At 49.4% G+C, this 22,553-nt stretch overlaps 1 protein-coding gene across 2 annotated transcripts; it reads right to left on the bottom strand.

The window, feature by feature from the left end:
• Positions 1-2,722: 2,722 nt before the first annotated feature.
• REM1 (RRAD and GEM like GTPase 1) lies at positions 2,723-11,910 on the bottom strand. Of its 2 annotated transcripts, none has more exons than XM_052651022.1 (5): positions 11,831-11,910; positions 10,408-10,781; positions 9,242-9,324; positions 4,777-4,978; positions 2,723-3,332 (listed from the first exon to the last, which is right to left on the bottom strand). In XM_052651022.1, exons 2-5 carry the CDS (start codon positions 10,745-10,747, stop codon positions 3,061-3,063), a joined length of 897 nt encoding a protein of 298 aa, XP_052506982.1. In that variant the 5' UTR covers positions 10,748-10,781; positions 11,831-11,910; the 3' UTR covers positions 2,723-3,060. The 2 variants fall into 2 exon arrangements, with proteins under 2 accessions (XP_052506982.1, XP_052506983.1); XM_052651023.1 differs by lacking the exon at positions 11,831-11,910 and adding an exon at positions 11,159-11,282.
• Between the last annotated feature and the right edge of the window lie 10,643 nt (positions 11,911-22,553).

The raw sequence follows: 22,553 nt of genomic DNA, 5'->3' as shown, positions 1-22,553 counted from the left end.
CTTCGGTTCTCTTAGCCTCAGTGTGCTCATCTGTTATGTTACTTAATGATAACTATTAAGTAGATGGTGATGATGAAATGAGAAAATGTGTGCCAAATATGGAACATGGACCTACTACATAGAAAGAGCTAAAACAAAGTTAGCTTTTGGGTTTTTTTTTTTTTTTTTTTGGTTTGTTTTTATGTCTGAGAAAGAACTCTCTAAACTGTCATAGGCCATGTCCCTGGGAGGAATATTGTGGCTTTCTGGCATGCTTTCCCAGCCATGCCTTATTCACAGACTCTTAGAATCCGAGAGATTGGGATTGGAAGGGCCCCTTTACAGACTGGTTAATAAATCGATTCAGCAAATATTTACTACTATGAGTAGTAATCTCCTGTGATGACACAGGTTTTTTCCTGAAGGTTTTAAGATATGATAGTAAGAACCAGCTTTTGCTGAATCTTCCTAGACACAGGAACTGTTATAAATCCTTCACACATCGTAAGTCATTTAATCCTCCAATCAATCCTGAGGGAAGGAACTGGCACGGATCTCATTTTTTGGATGGGAAAACTAAGGCACAGAGAGATGGAGGGGGGCAGGGGCTGAACACCAAACCCCTGGTTTAGGGTCCATGCCCTCCACCACTGTGTTGCCTTGCTGTGTTGGCTGCATACCCAACCTTGTACGCAGTCTGCAACTGTTTCTTTCATTTCTCCCTCCACTTCCTCCCCCTAATCCTGGTCTCAACAATTTTTCTCCACAATCTAAGTAGCTTCCTCTTGCTTTCTGGCCCTCAGTGTCCCCATCTGTGAATTGAGAGAATAGGATTATTTTCATGACCACCCTTATTTTTAGTGCCTTATCAGTTTGTAATTATTTTAAACGTATACTTGCTTTCTAGTGTGTTCCAGGGAGTAACACCCTAGTCCTTCTGTTCACCACTGTCTCCCTAGAATCTGGCACTCTGCCCTGTACTTAGTAGGCCCTCAATTAATAACTGTGGATGAAGAAAAGAAGGAATAGTGGTGACTGTCCGCAGGTTTTCCCAAACCAGCTCCTGTGCTCTCTCCCCGGCCCCTCTTCTTTTCTCAGTCTGTGGGGCCTCCTCCTTCCCTCCCTCCTTCCCACCTCCCAGGGCCGGCTTGGGCCCTCCATCCGGCCTGCATTTTTCCGGGTTTGATATCATTTTTTCCACTCTCCCGCCTGCTGCCGGCTGCCTCTGCCAACTTTCCACAAGGATAGCCCCTCCCCCATGACCACAGGCCTCCAGAGACCGCTTGGGGTGGGGGAAGACCCTCCTCCTTTTCGCTTCCCCAGGCTGAGGCTGGGACAGGAAAGTTTGCCATCACTGCCCACCAGCAAGATTGGGGTGGGGGCAGGTCATAGCTGGAGGACATGGTGGCTCGCCTCCCCGTGCTTTGGTGTCCTGGCAGCAGGGACTTGGCCCACGTGTGGGGCTGAGGCATCTGAGCAGGCAGCTGGACGGGGGCAGGGGTGTCAGGCATCAGGGACACAATGGTCCAAACCGTTTGCATCTTGTTCTCCTCTCAAAGTAGTGTGACACCACTTCCCCTTAGGCTGGAAACTCCTGACCTGACCCCAAAGGCCCATCCCCAGCCAGACTGGATGCCTCATTCCCTCCTACTTCTCACACAGACATAGGAGAAGGCTGGGCTCTGGGGTCTGGTCCTTACTCTCACTGGCTGGGTGGCTCTGGGGCACTCACTTCCCCTCTCTGGGCTTCAGTTGCCACAGCTGCAAAAATGAGTGAGTTGGATTACATTGCAGGTCCATCCTGCGGATTAACGGATTGAATTTCATGGAGTCCACTCACCCCCTTTATATTGTATGCAAAACTGTGTTTGAAAGTCTATTTCCCTGAGAGTCTATAGTCTTCTGTCACATTCTCCAAGAGAACGGTGGGAGATATGAGGGACAAGGAAGCCTGGCGTGCTGCAGTCTAAGGGGTCACAAAGAGTTGAACATGATTTAGTGACTGAACACCATCACCATCAAGAGAACTATGGATAAGCTGGGCCCAGCCTTATAGTCTCACAAGCCTGGATTGAATTCTGGCAACTTCACTTAGAGCAGCTGTGTGACCTGCAGCATAAGCCTTCACTGTTTGTTCCTCTGTTTTCTAACTAAACATGGGTTGTGAAGATTAATTGTTGTGACAGCTTAGAATCCAGTCAGCTCCCAACAAACACCAGCTATTATATTGCTAGGGTGCAGGCTAAAATTCCTTTCAGAGAATATTTTGTGGATTTAAACTAAAAAATGGATTAATGAGAAAATAGGTTATCACACTGAACTGTGGGTGTTTGTGCTCTCCTAGGTCTCCCTCAGAGTTGTGGGGCAGGGGCTGTGCCCAGCAGTTCCGGGAGCAGCTTGAATATACAATTTCTCCAGTGATCTTACTGACTAACCCTGACACCCAGAAAGTGAAAGTTAGTCGCTCAGTCCTGTCCAACTCGTTGGGTTACCATGGGTGGAAATCTCCAGGCAAGAAAACTGGAGTGAGTTGCCATTCCCCTCTCCAGGGGATCTTCCTGACCCAAGGATCGAACCTGAGTCTCCTGCATTGCAAGCAGATTCTGGGCCACCAGGGAAGCCCCTACCCTGACACCCAGGTCAACAGGCTAACCCAGTCTGCAGCCCTGTGTACACGGGCAAGCAGGACATGGAGACACCTGGACGAGCCCCAAAGAAGAGGTCTGGGCACTCAGACAGGAGATCCTTTTGGTCTGGTTTATTGTGGGGGGCATTTCTGAGGGTTGGCCAGAGCCCATGGACAAAAGAGTTTTTTGCCTTTTTCTTTTTTTTTTTTACAAAAAGACACCACTGCATAAAAAAACCAATTTAGGCTTTGGCCCGGTAGTCTGTCCATCACTTCCCTAGGGCAGAGAGGTCTGCGAAGCTGCGGCTGGGGTGATACTCTGTCCCTTGGGGCAGCGGGCGGCCAAGACCCACGATACACACTCTAACCACCAAGACTCTGCCCCTCGGTGGTGCTAGTGGAGCCTAGAACGCACCCCAATGTCTCGTCACCCCTTGGAGGGCGGGTGGGCGGCCTCAGAGCACGGCCAGGTTGTGGCAGGACTTGGAGCGGGCCTTGAGAGCCCGGCGGCGTGCGCTACGGGCTGTCAAGCGAGCCAGGAAGCGTCGAGCACGCTGCCCTAGGCTCGCCCTTCGTCTGGGTGCGGGCGGCTCCCCGGCTGCGCAGTCCCGGCGGCGCAAGCGCAGTTGGCGCACCACGCCTTCGAAGAGCTCGGCTACGTTGTGCTGCAGCGTGGCTGATGTCTCGATGAACTTGCAGTCGAACACCACAGCGCAGGCGCGGCCCTCTGAGGGGGCGGGGTCAGATAAGCCGGGATAGAGCCACAACCGGAAAGAGGAGATAAAGGTAGCAGAAGGTGTGGTCAATTTCCACCAGGAAGCACAGTTTTTCCTTTCCCCATACCTCGTGCTCCATGCCAGGGGACTCAGACATAAATCTGGCTTTGAGGAGTTAGTTCACAGGCTAGTGATTGATACTAGTGGCAGAAATGAGGCTGGGAAGACAGGGAGGTTGGGAGCAGTTAGGTCCCACAGAAGAGTCTTGAATGCCAGGAAGGAGTCTAATCTCTGCATCAGAATTATCTGGGGGAGCTTGTTAAAATACAAGATTGCTGAGCCCAGCCACGGAGATTCTGATTCTGTAGGTGAGGCTTGGAACCTGCAATTTAACACAATCTCCCAGGGGGCATGTTGCAGAATTTTGGGATGTCTGGTTATAAAGCATATGGTCTTCCAGCTGCAGGATGCCACTGGACTGGATGTAGGGCCCTGGGGTCTAGTCCTCAGTGGCTGGTGACCTTGTGGAACTGGCTTCCCTGCTCTGGGTCTCAGTTTCCGTAGTTTTTAGATTTTGCCCTATGAGTAGGGCCATTTTAAGATCTGTATCTTGGGATTTTCCCAAGGTGACACAGGGAATTATGGCAGCATTTGCCCCCTGATCTGTCTAAAGTATAAACATCATTCCCATCCTACTAGTTAGATCATCCCAGCCCTTCCTCAGCCAGTGTCTCAGTACCTTGAGAAAGACCTGTATCTGTCTCACCTGATACATCAGTCATATTAAAATATTCTCCATCCCACTTTAAATACAATTTAAATATAACTTTAAACATTTTGGTTTGCAGTTGCTGGCTGACAAATATTATGTTTTGTAGACAAAGCTCTGTGAAATTTGAATTTATAATTTTCTAACTATTTTGGAGCCAATAATTGTCTTTTTCAGGTCTCAGATATAAGTCCCTGAAAAGCTTATAGGCAATGGGCCTGTCATGCCTGGTGAATTGTGTCTCTGACTAAGGGCACTGGGGCACATAGGGGAATTTTTAGGCAGAGAAGTGACAAAGTCTGCTCTAGTTCTGGAGAACTCTGGCAACTGGTGAGGAGAACCCATGGAATGGGGACAGAGAAGTGTAAGGGTTGGCTCAGGCTAAAGTGGAGATGCCAGGATGGGGCAGAGGCTGTGGGCATGGCAGGGGGAGGAAATGTGGGGTTAAGGGAAGTGGACTTGACAGGATTTGGGGACTGGTTAGAGGGGGTGAGAGAGGAGGCAAAAATGGTTTCTAGCTTTCAGGTTTAGGCAAATAGATGTGGGATGGAGGTGGCTGGGGGGATGGGGTGGGGTGGGATGGAGGTGTGGGGTGGAGCACGAGTTACTGAGAGGAAGAGCAACTGGAGGAGACACAGTGACAGTGGGGCTGAGAGAAAGGCGGAGAAGGAGGGTGGAGGGCTCACCTTCCACGGAAACTTCTCGGCAGCGTGCCAGATCTGCCTTGTTGCCCACCAGGATGATGGGCACGTGGTCTGCCTGATGTGTGCGCCGCAGCTGGATGCGGAGCTCAGAGGCACTCTCAAAGCTGCCCCTGTCTGCGATGGAGTACACGATGACGTAGGCACTGCCCACCTGTAGGCACGACTCCTGGCTCCAGGTTTCATCCTGCAGGGCAGGGAATCAGAAGGTACTGAGGCCCTAGCTGAGAAAGGAAGGCTGGGATGGTCTAATGGGTGGGATGGGGCTAAGGTTTATACTTTGGACAGATTCGGGGGCAAATTCTGCCATAATTTCCTGAGTCACCTGGGGAAACCACCAATCCTCTCTGAGCTGCAGTTTCTCTGCTTGAAAAATCTGGCTAATGGCACTACTTTGCTCCATTCTCTCATTCATTGATTCCTTCTACAGGCGGGACAGAGGGGCTTCCCTGGTAGCTCAGCTGGTAAAGAATCTGCCTGAAATGCAGGAGACCCCGGTTTGATTCTTGGGTCAGGAAGATCCGCTGGAGAAGGGATAGGCTACCCACTCCAGTATTCTTGGGATTCCCTGGTGGCTCAGATGGTAAAGAATCCGCCTGCAATGCGGGAGACCTGGGCTCGATCTCTCAGTTGAGAAGATCCCCTGGAGAAGGGAAAGGCTACCCACTCCAGTATTCTGGCCTGGAGAATTCCATGGACAGAGGAGCCTGGCTACAGTCCATGGGGTCACAAAGAGTAGGACACAACTGAGCGACTTTCACACACACATAGGCAGAACATTGGAAACAAAAGATCTATTTGGTTCCTGTTCCTTCTAAAGAGCATTCTGGCTTTGCCTGTTCAGCTCTTTTGTCTGGTTTGAGGAGGGTCTGGTCTTGCTGGACAGTTCTTTTGACCTTTTGCAGTCCAGAGTTGAGAGAAAGGAAGGGAGAGAAGTGAGGACAGAAGGCTGTCTTCTGGGGGAGGACTTTTTCTGGATAGTCTTGGAGAGTTGGAGGAGCAATGGTGGGTGTGAGGAAAGGGGGTGGGTGAGAGGCAAGGGGCATTTTAAAAAGTGAAGTCCTTTCAAGACAAGGAAAGGGAAGAACTGAAATAATTTTGATATTCTGTGTTGGATGATGGTCTTTTGACAGGGACAGCACTCAGACTGAACCACCTGGGTACGAGCTTTCTAAGTGTTTAATAAGACACAGTTCCTGCCCTCCAAAAGCTCATGGTCAAGAAGGGATGCTATGGAAATGGAGATATAATGCAGTGTGATAAGTACCATTAAGAAAGGCATAGGCAAGTGGCTGCAAGAACCATGGGGCTTGAGGCAGGGGTAGCCCAGAAGAACTCAACTGGGCAGAGTGTGAGAGGGCTTCCAAGTAGACTGGTAAGTGGGGTTAGAAAGGATGAGCAGGCTGAGCAGGAGAGAAGACAGCGGGCAAGAGTGGGAGATGCAGAGTGTGGTGGAAGCCTTGTTTGTTAGGGGTGAAAAAGCCAGGAAAGTTTTCTGATAACCAAATAAGGTAGATAAGTAGGGAGGCCTTGGTATCGATTATTGTCAAAGGGGGTAAGTTCTCAATAGTCATACTGATCCTTCCCAGATAACTCTGAACTGAGTCAGACAGATGTGGGTTCTCATTCTTGGTTCTTAGCTTTGACTATGGACAGGTTCCTTTCTCTCTCTGAGTCTGTTTTTTTCATCTGTATAATGAGAGGGCAGGTCTTGACCATTCATTCATTCATTGCACATATTTATTTATGAAGGATTTGCTATGTGTTAGGATCACAAAAGCTGGTTGGTACATGGATTGGTAGGTAAGAACCCTTTGAGGGTTGATTAAAAATGTAGATTCAGAACTCCACTTTTATAGGTTCTATTTCATTAGGTCTGGGGTAAGACTTGAGACTCTGATTTTTAATATCCTTCAGGTGACCCTGATGGACAGCAAGGCTAAAGTACTACTGGTTGAGCCAACAGCCCTCCAAATCCTGTCAGATTTTGCCTCTCTGACATAAAAAAAAATCATCTAGCCCAAGGATGGAAAGAATGGATGCTTATTTCAATAAGGCTGCTGCTGCATGGACCCTCTTTGGGAAATGCCTTCGCAGACACTGGCCAGGGAATCTGCAGGGAAACCAAGGGTCAGACAAGAAGAAAACACTTTCTTAGGCCACACAACAGTTGGGCAATTCCTGCCACCTAGTCCAATATTCTTCCTACTGTCTCCCAAATGGGCCTCTCAGTCGGATCACTCTTAAGTCCCTAGACTCTGCCCCATAGGATTCTCAACTGTGTCCAAAAAGTGGACCCTCTCCAGACCCCAGTCTGTGAGCTCCATGAGGCCAGAGGACACGTCTGCTTTATTCACTCCTAGGTCCCCAGTGTCCTGGTCCATGGTATGTATCCACCAATGCTTCTTTCTTTCTCCCTTCTTCCCTCCCTCTCTTACTCTTCCCTCTTTCCTTCCCTCTCTCTATTCTTTATTTAATAAATAGCTTGGGGTATGAATCAGTCACTGGATCCCCAAGGCTTTCCACTGGGGCAGAAGTATGTGGGACCCTGAAGGCTGCCGCCACCTGAATGACCCCAAGGGTGGCCATGTGCAGTGGGGCTGCAGGGACCCAAGATCAGACCCTGGGGTGGGCCTTGCACACCTGGCCCTCCCCTTGCCTTGGTTGAGGTGTGGACCAACCAGTATTTCTTAATGAACAAGTCAAGGAGTAAACCTTGGATGGAGGTTCAGAAGGTGATGATCCCAGTGGGGACAGAAAGGGGCAGTCCTAGTGCGTAAGAGTGCAACCTTGGATTTCCCTGGTGGTCCAGTGGTTAAGAATCCACGTGCTAATGCAGGGGACACAGGTTGGATCCCTAATCTGGGAAGATCCCACAGGCCGAAGGGCAGCTGAGCCTGTGTGCTATAGCTATTGAAGCCCTTGCATCTAGAGCCTGTGCTCCACAACAAGAGAAGCCACCACAATAAGAGGCCCACTCACTGCAGTGAAGAGTAGTCCCATTCGCTGTAACTAGAGAAAGCCATTGCACAGTCAGAACAAATAAATAAACAAATATTTTTAAAAAGAGTGCAAACTTTGGGGGTTTATAGATCTGAGTTTGAATCCTACTTGCTATCTGAGAACTTTGGACATGTCACTTAACCTCTCTGAGGTTTTGATTTCCTCATCAATAGAATAAGAATCAGAAGTACACTCACTCAAGTTTTTGTCTCGACTGAATATCATAATATATATGTCTAGTGCTTAGCACTTGGGGCTGACACTCAGGAAGAGGGTGCTCCATCAGTGTCAGTTGCTCTTAAGAGAATCATCATCATTCTTATGGTGTTCATTTGCACCTGGGTTTCCTTTTATGCTCATGAAAACGAATTGGCCCCACAGCTCCTTCATCCCTAAATTTGGGCCTATCACTGGAGCTGTCAGCCATTCTTGTCAATGACCCAACACTGTCCCTCTAAAGCCCCACTCTGTGGACAGGGCCACCCTGAGTGTTAGGGGAGGGGCCTACCCCTTAGAGAGATGGGATCCAGGGGATTTTTGGATCCTTCTCTTTGGTTAGTTGTATTTCTTCAGGGTTCTACAGTGAGCACACCTGTATAGCAAGAAGAAAAGAACTCCAAGAAGTTAAAAAAAGCATGGGGACATGTCCTTGCCTGATGCTCTCTTCCTGCTTTGGAGTGGGCTAGCGAGGGACATCCTTGGTGTCCTTTTTTTCACTAGCTACCAAGTTATGATTAATAAGAATCATCTTTATTGCCAATTCTTCACTCGTGTTCACCATTTTTTTTCATGCTCCAAACTGTGCTTACCTCTGTGAAACTGCATAAGAATGTTTAAAAAAAAACTAGCTGGTAAGGAAGACAGGAATGATCCACCCATTTATCAGGTGAGAAAATTGAAGCTCAGAGAGGGTAAGCCAATTGCAGAAAGCCTATATGTAAGACAAAGGAATGGCGGTGTGGGGGGGGTGTTCCCTCCTCTGTGCAATGTGAGTGGGTGAAGTGGGATAAGGGTGCTCAGAAGTGGGATGAGGGTGAGCAGAAGGTTTGCAGGGGTAGAAGCACATCCTGGGATGCTATCAGGAGGGGATGAATAGACTGGGAAAAGAGGGTGAGGGTCATTAGGTTCTTCTGGCTTCGGTTGGAAAGGCTGCTGAGGAGCTGTGGGTTTGGGTACCACCCACGGCTCCATGAGGAGCTGATGATGGGCCCTGTCCTGTCTCTGCTCTGTGGTGTCCTATGAGAAGACAGGAGTTTGGTACTAGCCTCAGCACTGCTGCTGTGCTTAGTTGCTCAGTCGTGTCGGACTCTATGCAACCCCAGGGACTGTAGCCTGCCAGGCTCCTCTGTCCATGGGATTCTCCCAGGCAAGAATACTGGAGTGGGTTGCCATATCTTCAGATCTTCCTCAGCACCCCTCCCCCCAAATCCTGCCTGCTGTGCCATACCAGCTTCTCAGCCTCCCAGGTGTCCATGACCAGCAGCGTGGTGTCCTCTCCATCCACTGTGAGTGTCCTCTCGTACACATCTTCTGAAAAAGAAGAAAGCCGGTTTCAGGGAGGAGACGCAGGCCTGGGGAAGGGTGTAGCCCTTCCTAACCCCTCTTTTGAGTCACATCGCGCCCTCCACTTCTCCTTGAAGTGTTCACTATACTTGTTTGACGTCTGTTCCTCCTGACGGGTCAACAAGCGCCAGGAGGAGTCCTGGCTCCCCAGCTCCCAGCACAGTACCCGGCACACAGTTGGTGCTGAGACAGCTTTTGTTGGTTGGTTTGACTGAACGGATGTGGAGCCGTGGGGTTAAAGTGGGGCTGGGAATTCTCCCAGTCCTGCTCTGTCCCTGGCTTAGCGTGTGCTTCAAGAAGGTCACGTCACCCTCTCTAGACCTCCGTCTCCCCATCTGTTGTACATACTGGTGTACATGCATAGACCTTTCGTATAGGTTTTCACTCTGCGCGACCAAGGCTGGAGAAAGAGCCTGGTCAGAATATCTCCACCTCATCTCTGCTGTTAAGCCTCCCCTCCCCCTGCCCACTCCACACACACACTTATCCTGGGTCCTTCCCACCAGCCCTGAAGGGACCCATCTTCATTTCCTCTGTCCTGTCCCTGATCCCCATCATCCTGGGACCCCCAGCCCTCTCAGTTCACTGCGCCTCTTGGGAATAGAGGAACCCAGGGCCCCAAACTTAGAATCTGGGAGTTTCTATTTGGGACAGGATTTCAGTTTGGCTGCAGGTCATGGTGGACATGGACTGTGGGGCTGGTAGGGTCTGAGAATTGGGAGAAAGTCCACTGTTTCTTTATAACTGGGACTTGTGGAACTCAGAATTGTTTCCTTTATGACAGGAAAATGAAGCATACGCTTCTCGTTCGTGAGAAATTAGCAAACTTCTCAGCCGCTATTCAAGGAATTCCCCCTCCTATATATCTTTGTGCAGGTTATGCCCTGCACAGCTCTAGGGGGCCTCATTCACTTTAAAGCCTGGGTGAATGACGCCCCTTGGGGTTGAGCAGGGCAGGAGCTGTACAAAGGTTCTTGGCAGCCGTATGTCCCAGATGACAGGGATTTGACTCCTTCGAACACAGCCCAGCCCAGCCCACAGGGTCCCTACCTCCCAGCTGTTCGTGGAGGTCCCTCTCTTGCTTCCCTGCAAAGAGACTGGCCAGACTGGTCTTCCCGACACCAGGATCTCCAAGCAGGACCACGCGATAGAGGGCCTCCCAAGAGCTTTCAGAGTCGCTGGATTCAGAGGACCAGCCGTTGGGGGCAGGTGAAGGTTGCCGGGTAGGGGCGTTGAGGGAGACTGACTGGCCCAGTCGGGGATGCTGGGACGGTGTAGAAGGTGCTGTGCCCAGAAGGCCAGGCTGGTGGCCCCGGGCGGACAGGGGCAGCGGAGTGCTGGCTCGGCGACGCAGGGGGGTCTTTGCTTCTTGCTGAGTATTTAGGGTCATCCTTGGGAAGGGGGGTTTCCTTCCTTCCTTCCTTCTGCAAGAAGTGGGAGTGGGTGGTGAGCCAGGTGAGGTGCTCTGAGCCCCTTCTGTAGAGTCCTGATGAACCGCTGCTGAGGCTTCCTCCAGAGCCCTCTCTTGTTCAGATGGGAGGAGGTGGCACCTCAGATCCTCCAGATGGGGGCTTTCTGGCTTCAGGCCCAGAGTGAACTTGGGTCAGGCCAGGAGGGGTAAGCGTGTGTGAACACACACATGCATACACACCCAGAGGTCACTTTCTATGCTTTGAGGAAGACCCACTCTCCTCAGACACACAGGCAGAAGGGCAGCAGGGAGACAGGATGTCCACACAAGCATGCACACAGAGCTGCCCCCCTACATTCAGAACAGGAGACTCATGTTCATGAAAGACACCTGAATTGCCCCCTCCTCCGCTTCCCCACGGTTGGATTGGGGTTGGAGAGTACAAGGAGGGTTGAGAGCCCCTTGGTTGGGGGCAGGGGTGAGGTGGGGAATTCACTTCTGCGGCATCCCAGCAGAGCTGAAGAAGAGGCCCGGGAGGACAAATCCGTACTGCCAAAGGCTGGGGGTCGGGATGTGGGGGTTTCCCTGCGGCTGAAACCCGAGAGCCCCGGTGCCATGGGAACAGCGTGTCCGGCCCGCCCCCTCCGTGAAAAATTCAGGAGCGACTGGCACGACGTCCTCCAGCTGCTGTAGGAGGGCGGGGCTCAGAGGCAGCCAGACCCCAGGTCTGGTGACAAGAAGGGGTCCCGGAGGGGAGAGGGGTGGGTGGAGAGGAGACCCACAGAGCCCAGCAGGGCATAGCATTCCCAGAGTCCGAGCTTCCCCAGTCCCGAGGGTCCTGGGTGCGAGCCCCTAGATCCCTGGAGGGTTCCCAGGCTATCTAGCTCTCCCGACCGCAGACCCGGAGACCTTCACCCGGGGGGGTGGGTTCGAGGGCCCCCTCCTCCCTGCTTGCGCGACAGAACCCTTCCGCCCTCCCCCCCCCCCCCCCAAAAAAAAAGACGTCTAAGAAAACTCCGCTCTAACTCGACTAAGTTGGTGGCGGGCTGCATGGGCCTTTACCTTGGAGTGGGGAGGGATCCAGGGGCCTCGGCGGCCGCAGCTGCCCGGTGCTCCAGGCTGTACCACTGCCTCGCCGCGCAGCCCCTCGGCCGGGTCCCGCCCAGCCGCCCGGGCCGGGGAGGAGCCGCGACCCCGCCCCGTCCAGCCCCGCCCCATTAGGGCAGCCCCGGGGTCTCCGCCCCAAGGCTTTGGCTGCTGAATGAGTTTTTGCAGAACTCTGCTGACCCATCGCTTTAAGTTCTTTGCCAGGGAGAGGGAAATAAGAGAGTGGAAGGACACAGGTCCCAGATTCCTGATCCTGGATCCGCTTTGCATCCACATCTATCCACTCCAGCAATGGGGCGACCAACTCTTTGTTGTTGTTCAGTTGTTAAGTCATGCGGGACTCTGCCACCTCATGGACTGTAGCACGCCAGGCCCCCCGTCCCTCACTATCTCCCAGAGTTTGCTCAAATTCATGTCCAGTCTGATGATGCTATCTAACCAGCTCGTACTCTGCCGCCCCCTTCTCCTTTTGCGTTCAGTCTTTTCCAGCATCAGAGTCTTTTTCCTATGAGTCCACTCTTCATATCAGGTGACCGAAGTATTGGAGCTTCAGCTTCAGCATCAGTCCTTCCAGTGAGTAATCAGGGTTGATTTCCTTCAGGATCGACTGTTTGATCTCCTTGCAGTCCAAGGGACTCTCATGAGTCTTCTCCAGGGCTTCCCTGATGACTCAGTAGTAAAGCATCTGCCTGCCAAGGCAGGAGACTCGGGTTTGATCCCTGATCTGGGAAGATCCCACATGGTGTGGAGCAGCTAAGCCCATGCACCATAACTGCTGAGTCAGCATGCTAAAGCTCGCAAGCCACTGACTCCTGATGCTTTCCTGCCCTAGAGCTCATACTCTGGAACAAGAGAAGCCACCACAGTGAGAAGCCTGTGCACCGCAACTGGAGAGTAGCCCCTGCCCACTGCAACTAGAGAAAAGCGCTTGCAGCAACTAAGACAAAGCACAGCCAAAAAAAAGTCTTCTCCAACACCACAATTCAAATGCATCAATTCTTCAGCTCAGCCTTCATTATGGTCCAACTCATATCCATACATGGCTACTGGAAAACCCATAGCTTTGGCTATATGGTTGTTTAGCTTTCACAAAAACCCCTTGGGAAACTTGTTAAATATTCGGATTCCTGGTCCCACCATGCAAGAAAGACAGATTCAGCAGTCCTGTAGAGAGGTTTGAACATCTGTATTTTAAACAGATGGCTAACTGAGCCTGATGCAGAGTTCATATACCCCACTTTGAGTAACTGCTTTGGATAGAGAATTAATTTTGGAAGGGGGCTTGGGGGGGCGAAGGGAGCCCAGGAATTCTGCCCTGCAGTGTTCTGAATGTCTTGTTTTGATCATTCATTCAACAAATTCTAAAGTAAGCGCCCCTTATGCAGCTAGGGCTGTCCTGTGCCCGGAAGAATGGCTGTCCCCTACTTGATGAATATTTACTGAACCTTTTAAAAAAAGTATTTATTTATTTTTGGTTTTGCTGGGTCCTTGTTGCTGTACGTGGGCTTTCTCTAGTGTGGATAGTGGGGCAACTCTAGTTGCAGTGGCTTCTCTTGTGGTAGAGCATGGGCTCTAGATTCCCAGGCTTCAGGAGTCACAGCTTGAGGACTGTAGAGCTCCGGCTCAGTAGTTGAGATACAGCTCAGACTTAGTTGCTCTGCGGCATGTGGAATCTTCCTAGACCAGCGATCTAACCTGTGTTGCCTGCATTGGCAGGCGGATTGCTAACCACTGGTCCACCAGGGAAGTCCTTACTGAACTCTTGTGCTGTGCCTAGTATAGTTTGATCACATTGCCTAGATTATTAGCTCATTTAATCCTGATACCACACTACAAGGATCAACATAGTGTGGCTTGCCTGAGCCTGGCACTCAGATCTCTGTGTACTGTCCCTTTCTATCGTGGTCTGTGCTCCTCCCCCTCCCCTCCAGTTTCCTAGGCCTGTAGGAGGAGAAAAGTGACATTGTGAACTTCATATAGAAAGAAGTTGGCTGTAGGAAACTTGTGGTTTGGCCATCCACGGGTATTTGAGCAGGGTGCTTCCTTTTAGGTCATGATGGACTGGGGTAGGTATGCTTGTGGACCCCATATGGACCAGGCTGTGCCTGTAGGTAGGCCTCATTGTCATGGCTGAGGGGGTCCAGGTGTCCAGCTCAAGGCAGCCGCTGTAGCAGCCTGGCAGACATGCTCAGTCCCTGCAGGGCTTTGGGTAGATGCTGAGCCCCCCTGCCCCCCATGCCTGGTTTCCTTCTGTGGTTTGGCCCTCTAAACTTCCATCTGCTACCTACAAGATGGGCTGTGAGTGGTGCAGCATTGTTTGGGAGTGACACGACTTTTAAAACATTTATTTATTTATTTGGCTGTGCCAGGTCTTAGTTGCAGCCTGGAGAATCTTCCATTTTCATTCCTTGTGCCATTCGGGATCTTTAGTTGGGTCCAAATGCTAAAGATCCCGAATGGCACAAGGAATGATGATGTTCTGGCTTGGAGAATTCCATGGACTATATAGTCAGTCCATGGGGTCGCAAAATCGGACACAACTGAGCAACTTACACCCTGGCCAGGGATTTTTTTTTTTATTTAATTGGAGTAAAACTCATTTATTTATTTTTAATTGGAGGATAATTGCCATACAATGTTGTATTGGTTTCTGTCATACAACAATATGAATCAGTCATAATTATATATATGCCCTCCCTCCTGAACCTCCCTCCCACCCCTAACCTAGGTCATCACAGAGCACCAGGCTGGGTTCCCTGTGTTATATAGCAACTTCCCACTAGCTATCTATTTACACAGAGCAGTGTATATATGTCAATGCTACTTTCTCAGTTCGTCCCATCCTCTGCTTCCCCTACTGTGTCCACAACTGACCAGGGATTGAACCTGGGCCCCTTGCAATGGGAGTTCAGAGTGTTAGCCACTAGGCCACCAGTGAGACTAGACCAGTGGGAGTGAGACAACTTTGAGTCCCATCTCTGCAACTCTATTGCTGTACGCCTTAGGCAAGTCACTTCCCTTCTTTGGGTTTCAGTTTCTTTATTCAAGGGCTTCCCTGATAGCTCAGTTGGTAAAGAATCCGCCTGCAATGTAGGAGACCCCAGTTTGATCCCTGAGTCAGGAAGATTCACTGGAGTAGGGGATAGGCTACCCATTCCAGTATTCTTGGGCTTCCCTTGTGGCTCAGCTGGTAAAGAATCTGCTTGCAATGAGGGAGACCTGGGTTCAATTCCTGGGTTGGGAAGAACTCCTGGAGAAGGGAACGTCTACCCAATCCAGTATTCTGACCTGGAGAATTCCACGGACTGTATAGTCTATGGGATCACAAAGAGTCAGATACGACTGAGCAACTTTCACTTCTTTATTCAAAACTACAGTCTGAACAGGTTACACTGTTGCTACAAAACTTAGAGTCATCTACCAAATGAAAGCCTGAACTTGGCATTCAAGGCCCATTGTGGTCTGGCTTCAGTCCTCTGCAGTGCCATTTCTAGTCTTTCCGAACAAACCCTTTGCTCTAGGTAATACTCTTTTAGCCACATTCTGTTCCTTCAGACTGGAATACCCTTCCCTCTACTCATCTTTCAAGATGCAACTCAGGTGCCTAGGTACCAGACACTGTTATGAGCTTTGTACATGTATTATCTCAGTGGTCCTCAAGCTTTAGTGGTGCATGAATTCACCTGGAAGACTTGTTAAACCGTAGCTTGCTGGGATTCACCCCCAGAACTTTTGATTCACTGCATTTGGGTTGATCTTGAGACTTTGCAGTTCTAACAAGCTCTGGGTATTGCCCCACCCCTCGGGTGGGGAAGCTGTCCAGGTTCTGACCCCAGGACATTGCTTCAAGACATTCTGTCTCCAGCTTCAGAACTCAGCAACCTGCAGATGGTATGGTTGATCAGTTCCCCACAGAGCTGGCTAAGATCCAGCCACATCCCTGGGCCCACAAGGCCTCAGACTCCCACTTAAGTCTCCTGCTGCCCACACCCCTGCCTTGATCTGCAGCCCAATAAAGGCTGATCCCTGGGTAGCAAGACCCAGCGTGCTTGGTTCCTCTTCTTTTGTGCTCTCCCCAGTGGTTCCCTGCCCCCTCCAGAGCCCTGTGGCCATGACACAGCTGCTTCTGCTTCTTGTGGCTCTCCTGGTCCTGGGTCATGTGCCGACAGGTAACATCACCCCTGTGTGTGTGTGTCTGTGTGTGTGTGTGTAGAGAAACGAAGGACAGAGTCTCAGCTGCTGGGGGATAGAGGAGGCCTAGATCAGTGTTTAAGTTCTGGCCTCACCACTGACTTTGCTGGGCAGTTTAGAGTGAGTTGCTAAATCGGCCTGCACTTCAGTTTCCTCAGTTTAAAAATGGGATTCACTCAACAAATATTCATTATGAAAATATTTACTGTGTGCCAGGCACTATTACAATTTCTGGGAATCAAGCAGTGAAAGCAAACAAGGTTCTTGCGTTCATGGAGCTTGTATTTTAGTGAGTAGAGACAGAAAATAACCAAATAAACATACAATATGTTAGGTAAAGATAAGTACTATGAAGAATAAAAGCCAGACAAGGGGCTAGTGTGTCAGGTGCATGGGGAGAGTGATGGAAGAGCTGATGGGGTGGTGAGAAAGGGCTCCGATCCTTTTAAAAAAAAAAAAAAAAAAAAAAACGCTTTTTATTTTGGAACATTTCAAGTTTACACGAAAGCAGAGAGAGTAGTACAATGAACAAGGCAAGTTAAAAATCTGTTTATTATGGAAAAATTTAAACTTATACAAAAATAGAAAATAATGTAGTGTTTTTAAAAGAACCTTTTTTATTTTTAGAGATTTTCAAGCATAAATAAAAAAAATAGTATAAAAACTCACATATATCTATCACCCAACTTCAACAGTTATCAACTTGAACCAGTGCTGTTTTGTTATTCACCTGCTGCCTCTTCCTCAGTGAACTATTTTGAAGTGAATTTCAGATCTTTTATGTGAGGGAAGCGTGAGCAGAGATCTGACTACGGTGAGAATACAAAGGAGATCATTGCAGGCAGAAGGAGCAGCAAGAACCAGGGAGGCAGGAGGCGATACGTGTGCTGGAGGAGCGGTGAGGAGGCCAGGGAGGCCAGGGCGCGGGGCACAAGGAGAAAAGTGGAGCGGGGTGAAGTCCAAGATATGAGGAGGGGACAGCAGATCATAGAGCAGAAAATGATAACGTCTGTATCTCAGGATTGTTGGAAGGTCGAAATGCAGTGATATATGAAGAGCAGTTGTTGTAGGAACTGCCCTGACCTGAGAGTCAAGGTTTGCGTTCTGGTTCCAGACCCATCACTTACTGGAGGAGAAGTTGGGCAAATCCCTCCCCTTCTTTATCTGGAACCAGAGGGGTTGGCCGAGTGAGCCTTGGGTGCTCCAACTCTCTAAGGCTGTCATACTGATAAACCTTTCCATTTATTGAACATGTACTGTGTGTCTGGCACTGAGCCCGAATCTGAGGCCAAGGTCACTCATCTGGGAAATGGCACTCATCAAGGTCACTCAGCTGGGATTGGGACCCAGGGAATCTGAGCTGGGTTCACACCAAACTGTTAACCATTGCACTGCATGCCCCCTTTGGAGTGTGGGTTCTTTGCCTCATAGAGATTTTGATACCAGCTCTGTATCATTGTAAAATTCTCTACCTTGGCAGGACGTGATGGGCTGAATAACACTTACGGGTAGGCCCAGGGGATCATGGGAGGATTCCTTGGGATGTCTTTTAATCCAGGGAGAGGCAGGCAAGCTTTCCCCCTCCACCTCCCATTCAACCTCAGTTCTTCTGAGTTTCTGGGTCATATATCTGGAAATAGCGCTGTAACAGGCCCATCTAAGTGGTCCCCCTCTCTCCTCACTTCCCACACCTGTCCTAATTGCATCACAGCACCCTGATCACTTATTTCAGGACACTGACTGCAACTCTACTTATTGTATTTATTTGCTTGAGTTTTAATCCCCTTTTCCCAATTGACTGAAAGTTCCTTGAGGGCATGGCCGTGTTGTCCCTGTGTACTCCCGATGCCCCATGTTTGTTGAATGAATAAATGAAGGAGCTGCCCCTCACCCCCCATGTTGTGACCAAAGACCCTTGGAAGGGGTATTGACCCAAAGTCTTAACTTTTTCATGGCCCGTTTTTTGGGAAATTTCTTCACTAAATCCTAACATTAAACAGGTCCCTATGTATAAAATACAGTTTGAATAATGGTTACAAATGTGGACTCTGGAGCCAGACGGCTGTGTGACCTTGAACAAAGTTGTTAACCTTTCTGTGCTCAATTTCCTTACTCATATACTGGGAATATGACAAGACAAACTGTAATCGAATACTGCTGTTATGAAAGTACTTAGAGAGTATTTGGGGTGTGGGTTAACGCGGACGAGAAATTCGTCTTTGACTTGTAACCAGTGGTCTAAATTGTGATGAATGGGTTAAACTGGACTGAGATCTGTGGTTTAAATAGTAACAGGTTGTCTTATCTATGCCTCATGGTCTAGCCGGTTAACTCTAGTCTGACCCTTGACCTGTGGTCACAGCTCAACTTATGACCTGAAGGCTGCTCTATGAGCACAGTCTAAGAGCTAACGGTTGGCACGTGTTCTACCTTGCGGTCGGTGGTCTAATCGGTGACCCTGTTCTGTAGTAAAATCTGTGACCAGTGATCTAACCTGCACCCCCTGGGTGGCTCTGTGACCCTGGGCCTTCCTCTGCACAGGGAGAAGTGAATTCAAACGGTGCTGGAACGGCCAGGGGGCCTGCCGGGCTTACTGCACGAAGTATGAAACCTACATGCACCTGTGCTCGGATGCCTCCTTGTGCTGTCTGCCTTATGGACTCAAGCCTGTCAAGACTGAAAAGGTCTAGCTGTTTCTGGGACTGACACCCTTGCCCTCCAGTAAAATGCAAGCTGCCAGCTGTCTCCTCTTGTTATTGCCTTGCCACCCTCAGGGCTGGAGTGAGGGGAGGGGGAGGTCCAGAGTGTGGGAGGGATGGAAGGATGGTTGATGGAGGGAAGTGAATTGCCCAAGGAGAGCGGGCACTAACAGCCACTGTAAATGGTTCTGGTCCAGCCTGTAACACTTTCACTCTAACTCCGGAAAAATTACTCAGCTTCCATAAGCCTTTCCAGACTCCTCATCTGTAAAATGGGGATAATGATACTATTAGGAGGTTAGGAGTTTATAGAAGGGATGCAAAAAAGAAAGGCAGAGTTAATAGTGATGATAACAAGAGTTAATTAATGGGAATAATTAGTAAATAATAGAGTTAACAACAAGCTTCTGGTGTTCAGAATGGGATAGTACATTTGACTTGAAGGACAGAGCCTGCTGAGAGTGAAAGGATTTTTCTATGTTCGTTTATGTTCTATGTTAATATTTCAAGAGTCTGCTCAGATGGAAAGGACCATGAGGATTTTCTGAAAGCAAAGTCCAATGCAGGGGACACAGGTTCAATCCCTGGTCAGGGAACTAAGACCCCACATGCTGCAGGGCAGCAAAGCCCAGTGAGCTGCAACCAGAGACGCCTGAGCGCCATGTGCATGGAAGACTCAGAACAACCAAAAACAATAATAATAATAAAAAATCTCCAAGACCCGCCCCCTCCTGCCCCCAAACCCCTAAAGTACTTAACCTCAGAAGACATTTGAAGCCTGGAGCCTGAGCACAGTCTTGGAGGCTTCCTGCTGTGCCAGGTGTTAACTCTTTAGTGTCTGGTATGAGAGGGATCTGGAAATCCCTAGACCAGACACAGGAAGCTGCAAGTGAAGGGGGAGACACCCGAGGGCTTGGGATGGTAGCTTTTACCAACCAGGAGGGAAGCAATGCATTATTTAATAACAAAGCATACCACCGGAACATCAGTCCTTGCTCTGCACCTTCCTTAGTTTCTGGGTGGTCCAGACCAGAGGTCCCCAACCTCACTGGCACCAGGGACCAGATTCACAGAAGACTATCTTTTCCATGCATGACGTAGGGGCTGGTGTCGGGATGATTCAAGTGAATTACATTTATTATGCCGCTGAAGATCTGACAGGAGGTGGAGCTCTGGCAGTATTGTGAGCGATGCAGAGTAGCTGTAAAGACAGAAGAAACTTGCTAGCCCGTTGCTCACCTCCCGCGTGTGACCCGGTTCCCAACAGGCCATGGACTGGTACCAGCACTAATCTCTGGCCCCGGGAATTGGGGACCCCTGCTCTAAACATTGAACCTATTGCCAGTGGGCCTGTTTTAGAACCCAGTGTGGTAGAGGCGAGGTGGACATGGTGTCTAGAGCCTAGAAAGAGGATAGTGAAGTGAAGTCGTTCAGTCGTGTCCGACTCTTTGCGACCCGTGGAGTGTAGCCCACCAAGCTCCTCCATCCATGGGATTCTCCAGGCAAGAATACTGGAGTGGGTTGCCATTTCCTTCTCCAGGGGATCTTCCCGACCCAGGGATCGAACCCAGGTCTCCAACATTGCAGGCAGACACTTTAACCTCTGCACCACCAGGGAAGCCCAGAAAGATAAGAACCCCAGAAATGGCCACAGGACCACAGAGATCTGACATGGAATGGCAGGTCAGTCTCCTGTTCTGCCCCAGGCCTCAGTGAGTCTGAGAGAGGCCAGAACAGTTCACCAGCAACTTGACTTAAGTGGGAAGCAGTGGATGTTTTCGACGACAGGCCCAAACTCTCCAGACTCCAGCGGATGCCGGCCAGCACCAGACCAGTGAACCTCCTCGCTCTTACCCCCGCCACTGTGTTTGGGAGGAGCAGGGAGACAGAGGAGGAATCCAAAACCCCGAGAAATTTTACCAAAGAGACTAAGTCCCTAAGAACTCAAGAAACCTCAGGAGACTATTTAAATTGTTGAATTAAACTGGATTGAACTAAATTTAGATCTGCACTCAGACTCCCTCGCCCTCCCTCTTCCCCTCCCCGAGTTGTTTTACAAAGAATACAGAAGCTGTGTTTTCTTTGTACACTCCCAGACATAGTGCAAGGGAATTTGTGACTTTTCTTGCAGGGAAAATGGTGATGATTTCTAAGTGAGGAGTCAGACAGACTCAAGTTCATACTCTGCCACGTATAGGCCACAGGCTGTGCCAGTGGGGCGAGTCACTTCCCCTGTCTGATACCAGGGACCTTCTATGCAAGATGGGCATAATGACAGCTTTTTGTGGGGTAGCTGTGGGGTCAGAGTGGACTGTCTGGCCCTTCATAAGTGCTCAGCAAATGAAAGCTGCTGCAACCACTATCACTTCTACGGAGCAAGAGACACACCACTGGCCTTCTCTGTGGAATTTCAGACCTACCGAAAATCTGCAAGAATAATGCAAAGAGTTCCCATAGATCTTTCACCCAGATTTCCCAAATATGAATATTTTACCTCTGTAAACTTTTCATTTCCTCCTCGATATATACATGTATATATGTATAAATATAGGTGGGCATGCTTAGTCCCGACTCCTTGAGACCTCATGGACTGTAGCCCTCCAGGCTCCTGTGTCTATGGGATTCTTCAGGCAAGAATATGAGAGTGGGTTGCCATGCCCTCCTCCAGGGAATCTTCCTGACCCAGGGATCGAACCCATGTCTTTATGTCTCCTGCACTGGTAGGTGGATTCCCCACAACTGAGGCACCAGGGAAGTCCTATGTTGGGTCTTTTTGTTGAATCATGTGGGATCTTTCATTGAGGTGCATGGACTCTTGGGTTTATTTGTGGGTTTATTTGCTCTGTGGCTTGTGTGATCTTAGTTTCTCAAACCTGCATCCCCTGCATTGCAAGGTGAATTCTTAACCACTGGACCACCAGGGAAGCCCCACAAATATAGTTTATATATGTGTGTATATATATACATACATATATATATATATATCAGATTTAACAGCCTTTTATAGTGAAAGAGTTTTGGATTTTTCCTAGAAGCCAAAGGCATTTTTTTACATAACCACAGTACAATTATAAAAATCAGGACATTAACATTCACAAATTTCTATTGTCTAATCTTTAGCTACAGAAAACCCCTGGATCACACATTCCATTCAGTTGTCATTTTTCTTTGATCTCTTTTAATCTGGAACAGTTCTTCATTCTTTCATGACGTTGACGGTTTTGAGGCATCCAGGCCGGTTGCTTTGTGAAATGTCCCTCAGTGTGAGTTTGTCTGATGTTTCCTTTTGATTGGCTTCAGCGTTGGCATTTTTGGTGGGAATTCTACTGAAGTGATGCTGTGGGTCTCTCAGTCATGTCAGAGGCAGCCATTGTTCTTCCAAGACTGAAACAGGACAAAACAGGTGAGATGTTTCTGAAGTTTACACATGTGCAGGGCTATTTCCCACCCGGTATCCTAACAGACCCTCATGTAAGCCTACATTTAAACTCCTAAATCCCAAGGATGCATCTAACAAGCCAAGGAAACAGGGCGATTCTAGGGTAGAAGATTCCTCAAGATATTTTATGAATGAAGTTCCAAGCCCAGAGAGAGAAAGTGACTTGCCTAAGGCCACACAGTTCCCAAGGCTCACAGCTATAGCTTGGACTTAAAGCTTTGGATCTCAAGTCAAGACTAGTTTTGAAGTAAAACAAGAGCCACCCATTGGTAGGATGGGCCAGTGTGAAGGGGAAGCTTTGAGAGGAAGGGAGCTCCATGGCACTGGAGATGTGCAAGGTGAGCCAAGC

The sequence above is a fragment of the Budorcas taxicolor genome, chromosome 13, assembly GCF_023091745.1.
Source record: "Budorcas taxicolor isolate Tak-1 chromosome 13, Takin1.1, whole genome shotgun sequence".
In the NCBI taxonomy this organism is placed as follows: Eukaryota; Metazoa; Chordata; class Mammalia; order Artiodactyla; family Bovidae; genus Budorcas; species Budorcas taxicolor.
This window is presented reverse-complemented; position numbering and strand designations above follow the sequence as displayed.

Coding starts and splice junctions, on each gene's coding strand:
- REM1 (XM_052651022.1), bottom strand. CDS start 10,747: ATGACCCTAAATACTCAGCAAGAAGCAAAGACCCCCCTGCGTCGCCGA. Junction 9,325..10,407: donor CCTCCACGAACAGCTGGGAG/GTAGGGACCCTG, acceptor CTTCTTTTTCAG/AAGATGTGTACGAGAGGACA. Junction 3,333..4,776: donor CCGAGAAGTTTCCGTGGAAG/GTGAGCCCTCCA, acceptor CCGCCCCCTCAG/AGGGCCGCGCCTGCGCTGTG.